Below are 18,343 nucleotides of genomic sequence, written 5' to 3' on the forward strand. Positions count from 1 at the left end.
GATAAATATGAAATTATAACCACTGTGATGAAAATATATTGAATCTGTCTTCTTTCTGTAACAGTTTCAATAACATATCTATCATCACAAGAAACTTGTGAAGCAGCAAGCTTTTCCAGCTTTAAGAGTTTGTGTGCACAAGAATAAAAGGAAAAAATATTTTTCCGAATAGATGAGAATTTGACTTACGGTTCAAGAGCAGTGACGTCAACTAGTATTTGTACAATTTTAATTATTTAAATCTTCTGCTTGAAGAGGGAGTGCTGTCAGCTCAGACTTGCTTAGAGTCGGATTGTTGGATTTTCAGGAGCATCCTACCTTTTTAGGCTGATAGATGCAGAATTTTCCCCATAGTTCTATAAAGTTTGGTTGAGGAGTTTGAATTAAGGAAAACAATTTTATGCGTGACTTAAGACCGCACTGCATATAAGCAATTTTCTTCATCTTCATTTCATAAAAAATTATCCTATGAAATCAAGCCTACTGTCTTTATCAAAAGGATGAGATAATTAAATCCGTGAAATATAGCTTATACTCCTGTTCTAGTAAATTGAGAATCCTGTAGTCATGTGTTATTGCTGCTGTGTTTGCATTTTGTTTCTGAAGTCTAAAAGCTGGTGATTGTGCTGAGGCATTTCACTGTTGTTTTCCCTTTTTAAAATCACAGAATGTTTTGGGTTGGTAGGGACCTTTAAAGGTCGTCTAGTCCAACCCTTCTGCAGTGTGCAGGGACATCTTCAATTAGTTCAGGTTATCATGAAAATACCTTTCTTCCCTTTGTTTCCTAGAGGTGACCAGTCACGCAAGAGAGCTGGAGAAGAGTTAACTTACAGTAAGTATGCATCTAACCCTACCCTATAGTCTGCTGCGGTCCCTGATGGGTTGGGCACACAGGTAATGGGGGACTTCTGGGTCCTCAGGGGTGGTGAGGTGTCAGAGGTTGCATCTCCACATGTAGCTAGCTGCCTGCCAGTGTAACCTTTACCATTCTAAGTAATGATACACACTCCTTGGATCTAGAGCCTGGCTAACTGTGCTAGAGTCCACAGCTACCTGTAAGGTAGAATATCCCATTTAAGTGGAAGCTGAGGTCTTGAGGAAAACCAATGTAGTTGTCCCAACTCTCTGCCTGGTCAGGATACACATAACAGGCAATGAAACGATGACCCAGTCTGCTTCTGATATAAATCTCCCACTGGTGATGTGTGTTGCTGTCTGTTGACAGACTGGAGTATTTGGAGGGGTTGTGCTTCTCAACTTGGAATCCTCAGTTACGTGTCTAACACAACCCAGGATCCACCTGCCTTGAGATACTAAAGGCAGTATGTGGCTACAAACATGGGAGTCGTGCAGCAGGGAGGTTCTCTTCCATTTGTAGATGAAGTCCCTTGCTGCATGTTTACCTGTGAGGTTCTTCACGTTGTTATTCCCGTAATTTCCCCCAGTATAGATTAGGGAGTGGGGGGAAGGGGCACAGGGAGGAATGGTATTTCCATTCTCCGTTGGTTGCTCTGCTCCAGACAGCCCTAATTTGGGTGCAGTCAGTCGAAGGTCCCATCTTCTGTGCTGACTAAATATTTGGCCAGGAGGGGATCTAGTTTCATACATTCTAGGTTAGGATGGAAGTACGAGGTCCTGATTGTCATTAAATAGCCTTGGGGAGCAGGGAATAGTATCTGTTCTGGTACTGTTGTTAACTTTGGTTCATTTTATTGCGGTCTTTCCACCAAGTTTCCTGAGTATCTTCACTTTATTTCCTAGAATAAAATGTGATACAGTTTTATGATGAACTCTTACTAGAACCTGAAATGAGTGAATGGATGTTTACATGGTGTATCAGCTTCTGTTCACACCGTTCACATTTTGCAGGCAGTGTTGGCTTTTGGGCTGTTGGAGGAAGCGGGGCGAAGGACATAAGGTGGCATTTTAATGTGAGAGAATTTCTTGAACTTTTTATGTAATTTCAGATGGCTCATCAGCTTGTGCAAGCTCCAGGGGATACAGATAGTGAATATACTGGATCAGCTTCTATTCCTAGCCAGAACAGACACTGGAGGAGCGCAGGTGGTATCTGGAGCCTCCTTTGGCAACTGCTGATACTCCAGCTCTGACACAAACTATGCCTCAAAGAAGAGTTTTGGACTTCCTTCTTTATATAATAAAAATGTCAGTTGCTGCTACAATTGGGATGACTTTGAAAGACATGATTCCTTGGTCTGGTCTATCAACAAGTTCACGTTCTGCGATTTTTGTGAGGAATGCACCTTGAAAAACAGTCCTTTCAGAGTGAAAACGGGCAGCCAAAATCAGCAGCTTCCAAAAGCATTAGAATGGAAGAATCTTTTTTGCACTCTTTTCTTAATATTAAGGACATTCTTAAAACTAGTTAACACGTCAGTGTATTAGTTTTTAAACTTCAAGGTATTTTCTGGAGCTTTCACTTAAGTAATAAGAATAAAGTTACATTATTTTGCAGTATTTGTTTATTAGTTTAAAAATTGTCACCTTTTAAGAGTTGGTCCCATATAAATGTATCTTCTGTCAGGGAGTTTTAAATTCCAGATTTTTCTTTTAACTCTTTGTTACTTGGTGTTTTGAAACCTGTTTTCCTATGTGTTTGTACTCTGTGCCTTCAGCTTGTGCACTTTGCGACTTTATAGACCATATTTTGTTACCACAAAATGTGTTCTTGAGGAAAAACTTGATGAGAACAAACGCGCTGCAAAGTTGCACTTTTCTCTTGCATTACTGGGAGGTGAATTTAAGGAGAAAGGAAGAAAAGTTGAACCTATCTCTGTCACTAATAGTGACTTGGAAGTTCGTCCCCCTTTTATTTTTCGTGTGTATTAGTGTTTAATGCTGGGACCAACTCTTGTAGAACCCCTCTCACTGACTTTTCATTGGCTTCCGTAATTGCAATAGATTCAGATGTGAATTCCAGACTGAATGAAATACTAAGATGTGTTTTATGCTGTGCTATGTAGAAAAATTGTGGGCAAAATTCTCCAGTCTAGTAGGTCTGCAAAGTGCATCTCGGTCAGCACAAACCAGATCTGCACCTGGTTGATCAGTGAACAATGGTACCTGTCCAAGAGCACTTTGTGGCTCCTGTGCCATTTCTCCTGTTTCAGGGATGTGGTGGGGGTGTGATAGTGGATGTAGTCAGGACCAGGGAGTTGAGGAGTGGTGTAATGCATGCGTGTGTACCCACCAGCCTTGTGCTTCCAGCCTTGTGTAAACTCAGCTGCTGATCCAGCTGGGCCCAGTTCCAGGAGATCTGGACCTATGGTCTAAATCCTAATGATTGTGACATGGGTTTTAATCAGTGGTGTGGCTAATGCAATTCTTTCTTGAGGGGAGAAACATACTTGAAAAAGCAGTTTGACTACAGGGTTTTGGGTTTTTTTTTATTACTATGGATTTATTTTTTATCACCTTTAGTTATGAAGAGAAATGAGTTGGTAATATAAAACCTTTCTGAAGTGAAACAGAAGTTTGTTCAGTTTTGTCTTGCACAACTCTTACGCCTGTTTAAAAAAACCCAACACACAAAACCCCAACACGACCCCCTTTACGCTTGCATGAGTTTGTTACAAAATGCAGAATAAAAATAAAAAAATAGATGCGGCAGGGACAAAATTTCTTTTTGTTTTGCAGCCAGGCTTCCTGTAAGTGAACTTAATTCTATCAGTTTCACATCAGCCACTTTGGCAATGCTGTGGGTTTGGAGGGTGGGGGGGGAGGGAGAATGAGAAGGACACTGCTGTGATTGACAGATTCAAATCTGATTTACCTATATATTTCTTTGCATATTTGCGAAGCCTATTAATTTAATAATTGAGGAAGTTTTTCTTTTAAAACTAAAAATGAATGCTTTAGTGTTTTGTTTTCTGTGTAGAACAGTGCCAGCAGGCTAATCTCATCCCCAAGAGTGGAAAACCAAACCACTCTGAGTCGAGATTTTTTACATGTTGATAGTGTTTGCTTCAACTTTGCTACCAGCTACTTAAGTTGAAGCAGATTAGATAAGAAACAGGGGTTTTGAAAATTTCGCTGAAGCACGCAGTGGAGAAGTTAATGAAGGCCAATAGGGAACAAAAATGATTTGCCAGCTTCCAAGTTTTTATCAGTTTTGGCTTTAAACAAAAATAAAACCTCTGATAGTGTCCTTAGCTTTAAAAAGCACCGTTTGCTGAAATGACAATATTCTTGAGTTCAAGAACAGATGCGTTAACCTAATTGGTTAAAGTTTGTTTACAACTTCATTACCGTTCTAGTTCACGTAATGGATTTATCAAGCTCTGTCATCTTTGTCAGGCGATCCCAATTTTTTTTCTGTTCTTAAAGTGGTTTGACTGGTTCAAGTTTGTAAATAACGTGTAGTGCTTTTGCTTCTTTTTTGAGGCAAGGGTTCAACATTCATTTTACATTGCGTGATGTTTGGGACACAAACTTCTAAACAATAATTCCATCCAAAGGTAAAGCATTCCTGTCACCATGGTTCACTTTGTATGCACCGAGTAGTGCTTGGATGCTTCTCAGTCCTGTGTAGCATTCTCACTTGGCCACCATACCTGAGAAATCTGTTTGTTAAGCACTGTATTATGTTGTAAATCTGGCATTAAAATTCCTGTATGTTTTGGCATTATTAACATAATGCTGAAATACTGTTTACCTGTTGGAAGACACTATCATTGTGACTGAGCATGAAACAGAACACAGCGTACTATACTGAATTATTTTGTTTCTCTGTAAACTTGCATTTTACTTACAGTAAAACTAACTCAGCCAACTTGAGCATTGGTACTGTAAAGCCACAATTACCAACAGCATGATTCTAACTGCAATATTTAATTTAACCAAATAACTTGTGGTAAATCCGTTGCATCTGTAGCGTACTCTGTTAAGATTAAGCAGTAAAGTTGGTTATCCAATGGGTGTCCTATTTATGTTGCACTGGTTTTATAGCCAAACTTGCTACATTAAAATATTTTTAGATTAATTTCATTTCTTGATTTGGGAAGTTGAAATATTTGAGTTGATCCTGCTGACTACTGTAATGGTACGCACCTGTCAATGTACTGTCAAGATGGTCTTTGGTACAAATGATGAAGGGGGGCCTGTAACTAGGTAAGTGCTCAACTCCTCTGCAGTTGGATCTCCTTGATGCCTTTTTGCAGTTGTTGAGGAGGTGTTTGTGGGTGAATACTTTGAAGCAAAAGTGTATGACTCCTGCTGTTTGATAGAAATATGACCAGCCAGATTCATTGCTTTTAATTTTTCCCTGACATGATTGTTTACTTTCTACAGGTTAAAAAACAAAACAAAAAAAGAAACCAAAACAAAAACCGGACTACAAAGGCCGTGTTCTGAGTGACTGAATAATGTTTTTCATGTACACTATGACAGCCCTAGTGGGAGGAGTATTCTGTAGAACTACGGAATAAAAACCAACTGTTTGAATTTGACTCCTGTCTTCAACCCAGCTCCAGTAGAGAGAAGAAAAATGATGCTTTTTTGATGCCTTAACATGCCTCAGATATCCAGAGAGCAGTTAGTTCAGCTCGCAGTGTGGACCTTTAGGCTCCGTTGACCACAGCCAAAAGGTGCTGCTAGGGAGGAATGGTCGCTGCTTGGGTTAGTGAACTTCCCGTTCTGCTCAGCTGGGACTGTGTGAGAACATGGGGATAGTTGCTGTGCTGGTGGCACTGCAGTCGGAAGTTCCTTTTTTGAAGGGATGTCTTGTGTTGATGACTCATTTAAATTTAAATTCACAGCTGAGTACTGTAAATAAGTTTGTTAATGATAGTACTTGCTTGCATAGGGGGTGTTTGCCTTGCTGCTCTGAAGGGTTCCTTCACTGCTCTTGCAACACCCCCGCTAGAAGCCTTTGAGCACACACTGAAAATCGCCGCATCTTGTGGAGGCGTTTGCGTGGTGTGATACTGAGTTGCAGACTGTGCTGCCGACGTGGTCGGTGGGCAGGAAAAATACAGATGGTCAGGCGTTGTGTGTCCCCCTTTCTCTGAGCCAGGAGTCACGCAGGCCACAGGGTCACCCATGACGGCCGTGTGCCTCGCTAGTACGAGGTGCAGCCGTCTCTGCGCTGCTCCTTCGGCAGAGCGTGAGCAGGGGAGGGTGCAGCCCCACGGTGCAGGTGCTTCCCTAGGCTGATGGACACCGGTCATGTCCGCGCTGTAGCACGTGCTTGTGTCCCGTCGTGCACATTCTCAGCGCAGAGTCTGATCTCAGTCCGTAACTATTACGGTGTTTGTGAAAGGAAATAGAGGTCTCAGTCTACTCAGTCTTTGGTTTCTAGGTAAGATAGAGGAGAGTTTGCAGGTTGCATCTGATCTTTCCTTCTGGAGCTTTCTTGGGCAATACTCTGTGGATGGTAGAGGAGGGAATCTTTCCCCCAAGAAAAAGGATTATGTGTCATCTGTCTGATTTTTGTCTGCTGGTCTCCAAGGCAACGTGGTGCAAGACAGTCAATCGTGTTAAGTGCACTATGCTTACAGCAGCAAGACTTTAATGCTGGATTTAATCTAGGATAAACAACGGTCTCTTTGGTAGGCTCACAGACTTTATGTATTGGTAACCACGGAAGGCATGAACCAGGGGTGGACTTACTCAGGCAGGTGTCATTCTAGTAATTACAGGTCAGAGGAAGCTATTTTGTCCCAGAGGATATTACTTATTATAGCATAAATTGGCCCAACAAGTTATTTTTATACTCATAGTGCCTGTTAACAGAAAAAGGTCGGAGAATCTAAATTTCATCTTTATCAGCACTGAAATGCCCTGACTTTGAATGAGGAGCAGAATCACGTGCGAGGGGAAGTCTTACCTTCTCTCAGGAGATGCAGAAGATCAGCGTTACTGCATTGGCAAAACAAGACAAACTTGCTGATTTGGCCTGAGTTGAAAGCTCCTTGACAAAGGGCTTTGTACTTTGCTGGAGGGAGTGGAAAGATTATGTCTTGACCTAACTTGAATGGCTGGTTTAAGGGGATTCCAAAATTTCATAGACAATGAGTACTCAGAAATCCCTTCTGGCTGTCTCCGTCTGTCCCTGGGATGCTCCAGATAGACTTGGTTAACTTTCCTCTTTCTGAGCTTCTGCTAACTGATCTAATTAGTACAGGACAGGAAAGTTGACTCTCCTAATGATGACAACAGAGTGAATTTAGTAATAGCACTTACTGCCTCTTTAGTATTGTTTTCCAATTAATCATTCCTTAAGAAAAGCTGTTAGAGTTTCTGAAGTGACCTGGGTCACCACCAGTTTCTGTTAGAGGGCAGCAGGTAATTTGTCAGCACCATTTGCCATTTATCAGCAAATGGAATGATTTTGTGCAGAGAACAGTTCATAAATGAGTATCTTAGGATGGTCGGTAGATGTTTCCCTGCGGATGGAGTGCGTTGTCAGGGTAAGAGCACCTGTTCAGAGCACAAGATGGGTGGAGGTCTGAATGTACTGCCAGAGAGCTGAGGCGGTCCATCTGGTGAGGTTCATGCTGCTGTGTCCCATGGAAGCATATGGCAACTGTGAAGAGAATAACGCTGTGAGCTTACACCCAAAAAGTCTCTACGCAGTCAAGTCACCGTGGGATAGCTGACGGGCTGCAAATTCACGCCCTGCCTTCGTAGTAACCTGTCGCCGTGGCAGGAAGGGCTGAGCAGCGGCGTACGATGCGCGTTTGAAATGGGTCAAGGCATGAAATCTTAAAAGTTACCTATTCGTTAAGGTGCCGAACTTAAATTCCCTGTGTGGTCAACGCGAAGCAAAAGGCTTCTCCAGCAGGTTCCACGGAGCACTAAACGGATATACTTCAAGGTTTCCATGTTTGGGTCTCTGTTACTAGCCCCATGGCTTGCTGGTACTTGAACCCCTCTCATCAAAGAAGCTGGAAGCAGAACTTGCCAGACAGGACCTGTCCTACCTGTGCAAGACCAGAAGGAAAACAGGCCTGTTTGGTTCTTAATGACTTTTGTGTGAAGTCTTTATTGAGCAGGCATCCGCTGTTCCCAGTTGCTTGGATAGCCCCGAGTTGTGCAGATATGATGGTTTAGTCTGTTGGAATGAATCTTAGGCAGAATTTCATCCGAGCTATGGAACCATTTCCCTTAAATTACAGAGATGCATCATACCTGGTGATTATCTACTTGTAATCTAAATAATCTCATTATCCTATTTGTTCCCTCTGTTACAACTTCTGAAAGCATGTTCAAGCGATAATTTGCTTTCCAGTTATGGCTCCAATCTTCTACTTCAGAGAATGTCACAGTTACTGAGTACAGATACGCAGGAGAGAGGAACCCATAGAGTAAAATGAAATTCCCCATGCATGCTTCTGTTTCATGTTTCCCTCCAGGGATGTGTCATGAATTGAAAAATCTGCACACGCAGTCCTTCACCTTATTCATGTTTTGGCATAATAACATTTTATTCTTTTTTTTCTCATAATTCCCAGTGTTGAATTTGCCTTTTCTTAGTAATGTCTGTGTATCAAGCTAACACTTCGACCTATCTGTTAAGTAAAATTAGGATCGTGTTTTCTCAGTGCATCATTTTGACAGTCGATGTAAACCTACGTAATCGGGATCTCTCACCCCATTGCGTAGTGAAATGGAGTCCTGTGGCTCTCTGTGGTCAATCCTCTTTACGTCGCTGGATGACAGCACGTGAATTTTGTGTTTTGCCTCCTTTTCAGCTTTTTATAAACACAGCAAATAGCGTGACCCCAGCGCGGTGGTGTTCTGCTGGTGACCCCTCTCTGTCATGAGCACTGTCAGTTCCTGCTCCGTAGCTTTCCAGTGGCAATTTATTCATGTGGAAAAGCTTCTCCATTATCTTATGGTAGCTTTGTAAAGAGATTTTGATGAGAGTGCTCCACAAACACCCTATGGAAATCTGTATCAAAGGATCTCCCTTGCCACGTGCTTCTTGAATGATCTGGCCTACTGTAATTCAGATGCATTTGTGGTCTTATCAAGCCATCTCTCTGTGCTATAAACTACTGAAACAAGCCCTCACGTCGCATATTTTATAGCTCACCATTTTAGCACATCGGTATTGCTGGACAGAATCAGGTGTCCGAACTCCGACATCACAGATGACAAGAGTTCAAATGGGAATTTGCGATGGCGTGCTCTGATCCTGCCGATGAGCTGGAAATGATCAAGATTATTTCCTTGGGTAAAAGGAAACAAGAAAGACTTTTAGCATGATAATACTGAATTTGTTTAGCAAAGAGTTTCTGCAACTCTTTCTTTGCTGCAAGTTCTCTGAACTCAGTCTAACTGGTTGTCAGCCACTTCGTGATTTGCTGATACAGGACAAGAAAGCAAACAAGCTTATAACTTGCCAGGTCCTCTTGTCTGCTTGCCAGCAACTCATCTTCTAAGAATCTACTTGCATCTGAAGATCCAAACCGAGCAAAGGAGACTGAGCAGAGCAGTCTGGCAGCAATTCAGCTGCTCTGGCTGAGGTTTAACATCTGCAGTTGTTGCTGCAGAATGGTCTCTTTGATCTACAGGGCGCTGGAATGCCTTGCTAGTGAAATCGCCTGTCATCACACTTGCTTCTTTGATGGTTATATTAAAATAAACAACAGTCAGTGATCTGCAAATTTCAGGAATCGCCTTTGAGGTGTTTTTACCAAAGCCACTGTGTCCCTCCTGGAGCAGGTCGTCTCTGGGCTCTTTTGTGAGAAATCAAAATTGTGGTGTTGTGTTTCCGAAACCTCTGTGGGATTGGCACGGCTTCTCCTGGGATCTCGGCTCAGCTGGGTGCAGGCTGGGTGTGCAGCGGTACCCAGGCCCCTCGTGCATGTGCTGTGTGCGTTGCGGTGAAGCTTTTAATTAAAGGTGTAATGGCCCGTGACTAACCTCTGGGGTTAGTAGATGGTTTGCCTGCTAAACAGGGAAAGAAAAGATTGTCCTTTGCTCTGTATTTACATAAGTGAGCAGAAACGATAGCTCCCCTTGGACTTTGGGGAAGAACGGAACAGAAAGCTGGATCAGGCTGGGCAAACCACAAAACCAGTCCCCTGCCAGAGCAGCAGTGACTGTGCTCTTGGCTAAGAGAGGGCATTTTTCCCCGTGCTCCAAGGCGTGGAGCTACGTGCTGAAAAAAGGGTGCTGAGGAGAGCAGGATTCCTCAGCGTTTGTGTAGGCACTGATGGTGGGAGAACCGCTAGCCACCATGCCTGGGCTGGAGGTGTGTGCTGGGCTGGGGAGGTGTTATTTGTTCCACCTAACGGTGCTTGTGGTTGTATTTAGCAATTCCCAGGGCAGAACAAACCTCCACTCTTAAATTGATTTAGTAACATTGCAGCCAGTCTTCTGTTGTATTTAAAGTATTTCAAGAGCTTTATTGATTTTTTTAAAAGCATCCTGAAAAATAATGCGTGTGAAGTTAGTTCCCGCTGGAGCTAATTTAACTTTCTGTTGGTCTGCATCCTCAGAGTGACTTAGTTCAAGCTTACTGTAGTCTGATGAATTCCCCTTTTGCTGAATACAAACGCTTTGGCCGTTATAAAATTATTCCTTTTATTGCTTCTATGGGTACATATGCGCAGAAAAAACCCCAGCGTATCTGGCTGCTTTTAATTGAGCCATTGTGACTTCATTTTTATATCACTCAAATTAAGGCTAATAAACTGAATTTAAAGCAAAAAAAAAAAAAGTGATATTCATATGGGAGAAATAGTTCTTCTCTTGGCTAGATAGAATTCAGAAAACAACTTGCTCAGCTGTAGATACTAATCTCTCCGAATTTCCAGAATTATGAAGAGCTAATAATACAACTTCCAGGTCATGTTGAAGATGACAACTCATGAACAGAAGGGAGGGAGCACCTCACCGCTTGGAAGCGTTCGTCTTTGATCACGTACTGGGATTGTGCAAAACTTGTGTGCGCCTCTGTAGGCACAATTTCAGCTTCTCCAGCGTTGCCTCAATTGTGTCTGAAATTTGTAGTGTTCCATGTGGTTGTCAAATGTTGTCTCTATTTTGGCTGTCCTGTGTCTTCTGACTTGGAGGTGCTGAACACCTTCAAATCCTCATCTCCCCTCCTAGCCCTAGGGCATGGTCTTTGGGCTACTCTGTGTGTCTCAAAGCAGATGCTGTGAGGAGAAAGGATGGGACAGGACAAGAATACTCAGTTAAGGAAGGACGACGATGCAGGTAGGTGGGTTCTTTATCGTTTTCTAAGGAGAAATAGCACAACCTGAATTCCCCTGGGTTTAGTAACCCTGCCTGTTTTAACCACTCGGCAATCTGTGCTTCTGGCTGTCCAAATGCACTCTGAAGAGCCTTTACGCTGTCTTAAAGCTGTCTGTACCCTTCCCCTTCGGAGCTGCTGTCCTGGAATGCTGCTCAGGAGTCAGCCGTTTATCGTAAGCAATGTTCTCCTGCAGCTGGGTGAGGCTGCAGTTGTCAAAGCAGCTTTAATCTCTCTCTCCTGTGCGGATGATGCGCTGGCAGGCACTTAGCAATGTTGCATTGCAGTTGTCCTTGACGGTCGTATTGCAGGAAAGATGAAAATGTTGGCAGTTTGATGTTTCAAAACAGATTGAAATCTTCGGTACTTCCAGTGTCAACATAATTGCTTTCTTGGGAATGGGGGAATTAATTTAAATATATTTAAATTTTCTACCAGCAGTGCCAGTCTGTTATTCCCTGGGTGTTGCTATGCTGTCAATCAGGTTCTCCTGTTTTGTGGGTTCCTACAATGTATGATTTCTTCTGCTGTCACTTTTTTTATAGTCTACTTCAGTATGTATGAAGTTGTCATTTGCAGGTGTGTTCTCTCTGGTTTTGCGGGTTTTATTCTCAAGCCATCCAAACCTGTCACCTCTTCTGCCTTTCAGTCTGAGTCAGAGCTGTCAGACAGGCTTATTCCTACTTGGTGGAAAATTCCTGGAAGTTGAAGAAATGAAAACCACCCAACTTTCAGTAATCTGCCTGATTACTGAAAGATACTGAGAGATTCCTTTGGGACGTCTGTACACTTGAGGATGGGTTGAATGTGTCTAACTGTCAGGCAGTGACGGCCATTACTTCAGTGTGTCAGAGGTTTGTCTCACTGCAGAGTAACATTTTTCTTGTCCGTATTTTAATAAGAAAATATACTTTAAGCTCCTTTAACGTTGGAGCTGCAGACAAAACTTGCACCGCAAAACAAAGCAGTGGCTGTAAGGAAAACAGTGAAACAGGGTGACACATAAAAGAAATGGTGAAGGGTGCTGATGTTACAAAGACAGATTGAATTTCTGCCCCTGCTGAACTCGGCAGGGTTTTCCCTGCAGAATACCAAGTGCTGTGGTTTGGACCTGAAGTGTTTGTGCAGCAAAGCGCTCAGATGTGCGGCTGCATCTACTCTTGCGCAAGGAAGGAAACGGCATTCATCTGTTCCTTAAATTATGCACACGCTGAATAGAGATGTGTTAAACTGAATAGGGATGTGTTAAACTGTGGCTTAAGTGAAGGATCCAGACATACAGAAACCGGTTAGACAATAAACTGGGCAAGATACTAGAGTCTACTGGAGTCTTTGACCTCTGAGAGTTCATGGCAGATCATTTCCTTAGCCAAGAAATGGTGAAGGAGATGATGTGGGCTCTGTTTGCTTGCAGTGTTTTCTGAGCATTGGTGGTGGAGGGGTGGAAAGGCTCGCCCAAAACAAGTGGCTCCGCTCACAGCTCGTGAGGGGTGGCAGTACTGAAAAGGCTAGAGAAAACACATCGTGTGGCAGAACAAGTGGTGAGTTGCACTATCTGCCGAACACAGCGTGTTTCATTGCTGGGTGCTCTTTGGGCCGTTCCTTCTCCCCCTGACAGCAGATAGGGTGCTGCTGAGGAGCCAACGGGGCAAAGGCCCAGTTGCTTTGGGCAGAAGAGGCAGACTTTATCAGATCTTGTCAGGCCTCTAAGTGCGTGGATAGATAGATTTCTCCATCAGGTAACAGCTGCCTGGCCTCTGGGTAAATACAAGGAAACCTGTGGGTTGGAGTAGCAACATAATATTGCACAAAATGTTGTTAAAGGTTACCTGATCTAACACAGGCACATACCGTCCGACACGAGCTCACGTAAGGATTGCTGGGGAGAGCAAGGCCTCCTGGCACCCTTGTTGACATGAGAGGGTGCTGCTTTCTAACCTACCCGAGCTGTTATCTAGCCTTGAAACAAAAATCCCGGTCATGTGCCACATGGGGGACTTTGCTGCTCTCTTTTTAGCGAGCAGAAGCAGCGTGCAGGCCTCCTACACAGGCTGAGCGTCCGTAGTGCTCGGTGTGCCTTTGGAGAGGAAGGATGGGGGAAAGCAGGAAACGTCGCTCATGTTTCTGATAGTGTTCATAGAGCAGGCAGCCAGAAAGGAGGTTGTGGTCACCTAGCCTGACGCTGCTTGTCTTTCTTCTTGTCAAGTTTCTGTGTGCTTATAGAGCCTGGAGAAAAGAGACCAACACTGTTTGGAAGAGCTTTGTAGAGTGAGCTTAACGACAACTTTGTGGGTTTACTAACACTTCTTACTATTGCCCCTAACGTGGGCATGTCAGTCCCACAGCAATAGTGTGCTTCTGCAGAATGGAGTTAGGGAGTTGGGGTGGATGAAGGGAAGCTATGTGTGGGAAGCTGCAGTTTTGCTATCTCTGGTTCTGCTTGACTGAACCACCTCAAGAATCTGGCTGCTCCTTGCAAGCCTCCAGATGCAGCGGCTGCCTCTGTGCTATGGTCTTGAGGTAGTTTTTGGGAGGACTGCATGGGTTCTTAAGATTTTGCTGTAGTTCTCAGCATTTCAGGTAATTTTCTTTATAGCACATCCCTGAACCTGGAAGGTGATAGTATCCCCTGGGGAGAAACAGGCACTCTTGACCTTCGTGGGTTCATGAAGGACATCTCCTGGGGAGTGGGGATCTGAACCCACATCTGCAGAGCGTGAAGCTTGTGCCTTGAAGCACGTTTCTTCTCCATATGCTTCCCCACTCCTGCATGCTCTCAGGCCCTCCCTCCTGCCGCTGAAGGACTCTGGCTGGTGTTTCAAGATCATGTTCTGGAACGTGATCATCATCGGTCCCTTCCCTGCCCCCATCTCTTCAAGAACAGTGACAGATACCTGGAATGGATGAAGTTATAAATTAGATTGCCGTAACACCCTGGCCCTCAAAAGGACGTTGAATTCCCTCTGCAAATCACAGCTTCGGCTCTGCAGGAAGGGGTCCTCTGGTCTCTGCCTGTGCCTTTGGGCTGTGCTCCAGCTGGAGGCGCTGGCTGGTCTCAGGGGTAGTTTGATGGGCAGTTAACCAACAGAAGTTGCTTGTAGTCCCAGTGACTGCATCAAGATCAAAAGCTGGTTGTTACCTGCAGGAAGTGCATACCTTTGTGGGAAAACCCCCAATGACTTTTGAGAAGTAACTTTATGGCTTTAGCATAAAGAGACTTTTTGTTCCAGTCATAAGATCTTTTCCTTTGCTTAAAATCAGATTTTGCTTGGTGTAATTCATTGAACTCACCAAAGTACATCAAAATTAATGTTAATGTTAAGAGTAATGCAATTTATGAACAATTTAAAAAAGCATTCAGCACTTGCATTTACAACAGAATTATAAGTTTAAAATAAAAAATACCTAGCTCTGCTTTTCCTCACACAGATTACTGGTTTGACTGTCCCTTGCACAACAGTTCCACAAATCCTTCCGGAATAAGGCAAGTAGGAAAGTTCTGGTTTTGCCATGATTGCTTACCTGCTGTGAAGCTAACAGGAGTGCTCAAAGCGTAGGAGGAGCACGTGGATCGGGTGTTGTGGGCTCAGGCCCTGCTCATTTCCCAGCTCCTGTGCCCTGACATTTGCACGTGTTGTTTCCTGGGTGAACGTCTGGGCTGTTTCTCGGAGCTGAACCCACAAGGGCTGTAAATCCCAGCGCTGTCTTTGCTGCTCCCAGTTTTATTTGCAGATTGGCTTTTCTGGGCCATCCTTGTTATCGTGATATTGATTTATGCTTTGCAATCCCTCGACTTGCTCTTTCTCTGCTGCCTCTTCTCCATCTCGGCTACTGAGGGAGCCTGGGGATGTGAGAGTTCCCCGTGCTCCAAACTGTTGAATCAGCACAGACTGTGGGGACTGGAATACAATTTTTAGAGAGAAATTGCAGTATGGTAAGGAGGGCTGAGAGGGAGGATGCCAGTAATTTTGGAAACTTGTATTTCACTTCTTACTGCACCTCAGCCATACCTGGTCGCTTTGGTATCCACTTCAGCTGCTAAAAAAACCCCATCTGATTATGGAAATGCTGCTGGAACCCCTGGAGCTTGGTGTCAGATACTTTTTAGCCCTCTTCTATCTAGCATTTTAGATGCTTCTCCAATTATCGAGGTACTTAACTTTTAAAATGTCACGCTAAGCCTCCATTCCTCACCCATGAAGAGGACATTTGTTTTTTCTCATCTCAGTTTTGGAGATTTCACAGCGCAGGGTACCTGTCTGTCTTCCTATCAGCCCTACCGGCCCTGTTTCCCCACAGATGATGCGGCACAGGGTACAAATGCAGGCTCCTTTTGCTTCATTAAATAATTTACAAGCTTGAGGGAGTCTTCATCAGATTTTTATGTCCTCTGCCTTGCTGTCCATCACATTGTCTGGTTTAGGCTGTGCACTCCGCGATGCACAGCAGGGTTTTGATGGAGATTGCACCTTCTAAATACTGCAGCAGGTACAGCTGTGGCTGATGCTGCTCGGTCTCTAGAAACGGTGCTTTTGGCAATTGAGGTATCTATTTCCTTCAAAAGAGCAGTTGAGTAGCGCAGCTGGCCGTGTTCGATAGAGCATGTTCGTCTGCTGGAATTACTTTTCTCAGATCGTGTTTCCTCTGTGTTTCTGCCTCGTGGAGAGATGTGGAGGTAGTAACTGCTGCCAGATGAACAGGTCCCGTGCTGACTCTGATGCTCCCCGTGCCGCCCCTGTGCTGCCCAGTTAATTTGGCTGCTGCGCGGAGGTTTCACACCGCTGCAATAAAAACCAGTCACCTGACAGCAGGAGGAGGTATTAAGCCGCACAAGCTGCTCTTCCTTGCTGTGTGCAATGCAGGATGTAATTTCCACTAGTAGAACACCACAAAAAGATGTGCAATGTGTGGACAGGGGTACCAGAGAGGCTGATGGGCACTTTGCCCGCTCCTGGTCAGTTCATGGGCCAGAGCAGTGCAGCCTCTTGTTCTGTAGCTGGGGGAAGGCTCTATACTCTCTACTAAGCTCCTCCTTTCCCACCTAGTATGAAGAACGTGGCAGGTCCTCGCAGTGACCTCCAACAGCCAGTGAATGGGTTTTTTTCTCAGAGGTGTCATGTCACTTGATGTTCAACACCTGGTGGCTTAGCAGCCTTCCTGGTCCATGTGCCTCACTTGAGTGCTTTTCAAGTGTGGGTGGGAGTTTGAGGAGATGGCAGTCTCCATAGCTTTGGTTTGGGTGGAGAAGCTGCTGAGGATTTTCTGTGGGGTGTCCCCATGAAGGGAACAAAACTGCGGCTTTGTGCTCAGCTGCTGTAGCACTAAAACAAATGAAAAGGTGGGATAACCTTTGCATTTCTCTGCCCTGAGGAGCTGGGAGTGGAGTCTCCTCTGTCAAAGGTGGCCTGGGAGAGCACCGCTGCAGAAGCAGCACCAGCGATGCACCCCTACCTGCCTGCGTAGGTTCTTTCCTACTGAAGCTGCCCAGAGGAGGATGCTCATCTTCTGAGATGTGGACACCAGCAGAAGCCAGTCGCCAAAGCCTGAACCAGCACAGTTATCCCAGACAAGGAGTGTTTTCCTGAGATTATCCCAGACAATGAGTGGTTTCCCAAGACAAAGCACAAGACCATGGACTAAACCTGCCCAGGTGCCCCAGTGTGCTGCCTGCTGCTGCCGGGGCTCTCGCTGCCCATGGGGCTGCTCTCATAGCTGGTCTGGCAGCGCAGACACGGGGCAGCTCACCATGGGGGCCTGCTGGTGGAAATCCCTTCATCAGACCTAAGTCACGGGGTTCCTACAGCACCCTTTGGATGAAACAAGCTCTCTGAAGGCCCGCTGAGCCTTTCACAAAGACTTTCTCATTGCCTGCAGTATAAAAGCAACAACAGGCAGCCAGGCTTCCTCAGGTCACGGCTCTTAGTTCCTCTTTTGTATTAACTCCCCGTGTGAAATTCCTCTTTACTCTCTTGTACTGTCTTGAGCCATCTTTAAGGGTCTCTCTGTGTGTATCAGCATCTTTAAGTGGTGCTTTTTGTTCACTGTCAGCTCTGTAAGCACACGATTGATGTTCAAAGTGATGACATTGGTGCTCCTTTTATTTTTTTTTTTTTTTTGATCATGAGGTGAGCTGGTTCAAGGAACTAAACAAACAAAGAAGCAGCCCAGCAAAGCCAGGTGAGTGGTTTTCTGCTGCGTGCCGTCCATGAATGTAGATACAGCAGCTGTGCAGGAGAAGGGCTCTTGGGAGCACTAGTGCTAAAGTCAGCTCAATAAATAAGACCCCCTTAACTGCTGAAGAATTTTCAGGCTCTTGATGGATTTCTGCGTTTTTGGTGGCTGTGAGCATTGCTACTTTTCTTAAGAGTCTCGTAACAGCTGCTGAGTGATACCAGTGACGATCCGTGCGATGTGTAATTGGTGACTGCTGCTCCAAGGCCTCACTGCAAATTCATCGTGTGCCAGCCTAAAATGATTCACGAGGGTAACAGCACAGTTTGCTCTCCGTGGTAGGTCATTGCATTTTTTGACTGAAAGGCAATCTATGTAAAGATTGTTCTGCAGGCATCTTTTCACCACAAAAAGACTTATGGTTAATCCATTACCACACTGTCAACTTGAAGAGTCTCAGTTCCCTTCTGAAAGACTTTTCTTGTATGTTTGTGTCCTGGTAACTGCTTGCAGGAACTTTAAAACTGTCTAGTTGAATACTCAAGAATCAAGCCCAGAAGTGTCCTTTTTGTTAGTGATTTGGTTTTGTTGAAGCCATTTCACTATTTCTTTTTAATGAGTCAAGTCTTTTGAATTCATTTTACCAGCTCTCTGCTCACATTGCTTCCTTGTGGTGAAAAGATGATGTAAAATGACTTGCTGCAAAATCCTAGCCTCGCTAAACTTAATGTTCTTGATTGAAAGGAGGAGAGCAATAGAGCCTAGAGGCCTTGCCTTCTTGATTTGCATTCAGAAATACTTAATTGATTGGCACCTAGGGGATTGCCTGGCATGAGATGGCTTCTATATTCTAATTTTATTCATGGAATGGTCTGGTTTTTTCTCTAAATTCCTGAAATCAAAAGAAAAAATATTTATAAAACATGTTGCAATTCTGCTATTAAT

At 44.2% G+C, this 18,343-nt stretch overlaps 1 protein-coding gene across 2 annotated transcripts in view; it reads left to right on the top strand.

Annotated features, from left to right (window-relative positions):
- CACUL1 (CDK2 associated cullin domain 1) overlaps nt 1-2,940 on the top strand; it is a 51,455-nt gene extending 48,515 nt beyond the window's left edge. For both annotated transcript variants that reach the window (XM_086466717.1, XM_086466718.1), the window contains 2 exons: nt 789-832; nt 1,968-2,940. In XM_086466717.1, the coding sequence (XP_086322843.1) occupies nt 789-832; nt 1,968-2,008 (85 nt within the window). In that variant the 3' untranslated portion in view covers nt 2,009-2,940. The remainder of the gene's footprint in view (nt 1-788; nt 833-1,967) is intronic.
- The last annotated feature ends 15,403 nt before the right edge of the window (nt 2,941-18,343 follow it).

This window comes from Leptosomus discolor, chromosome 6 (assembly GCF_034619465.1).
Source record: "Leptosomus discolor isolate bLepDis1 chromosome 6, bLepDis1.hap2, whole genome shotgun sequence".
NCBI lineage: Eukaryota > Metazoa > Chordata > Aves > Leptosomiformes > Leptosomidae > Leptosomus > Leptosomus discolor.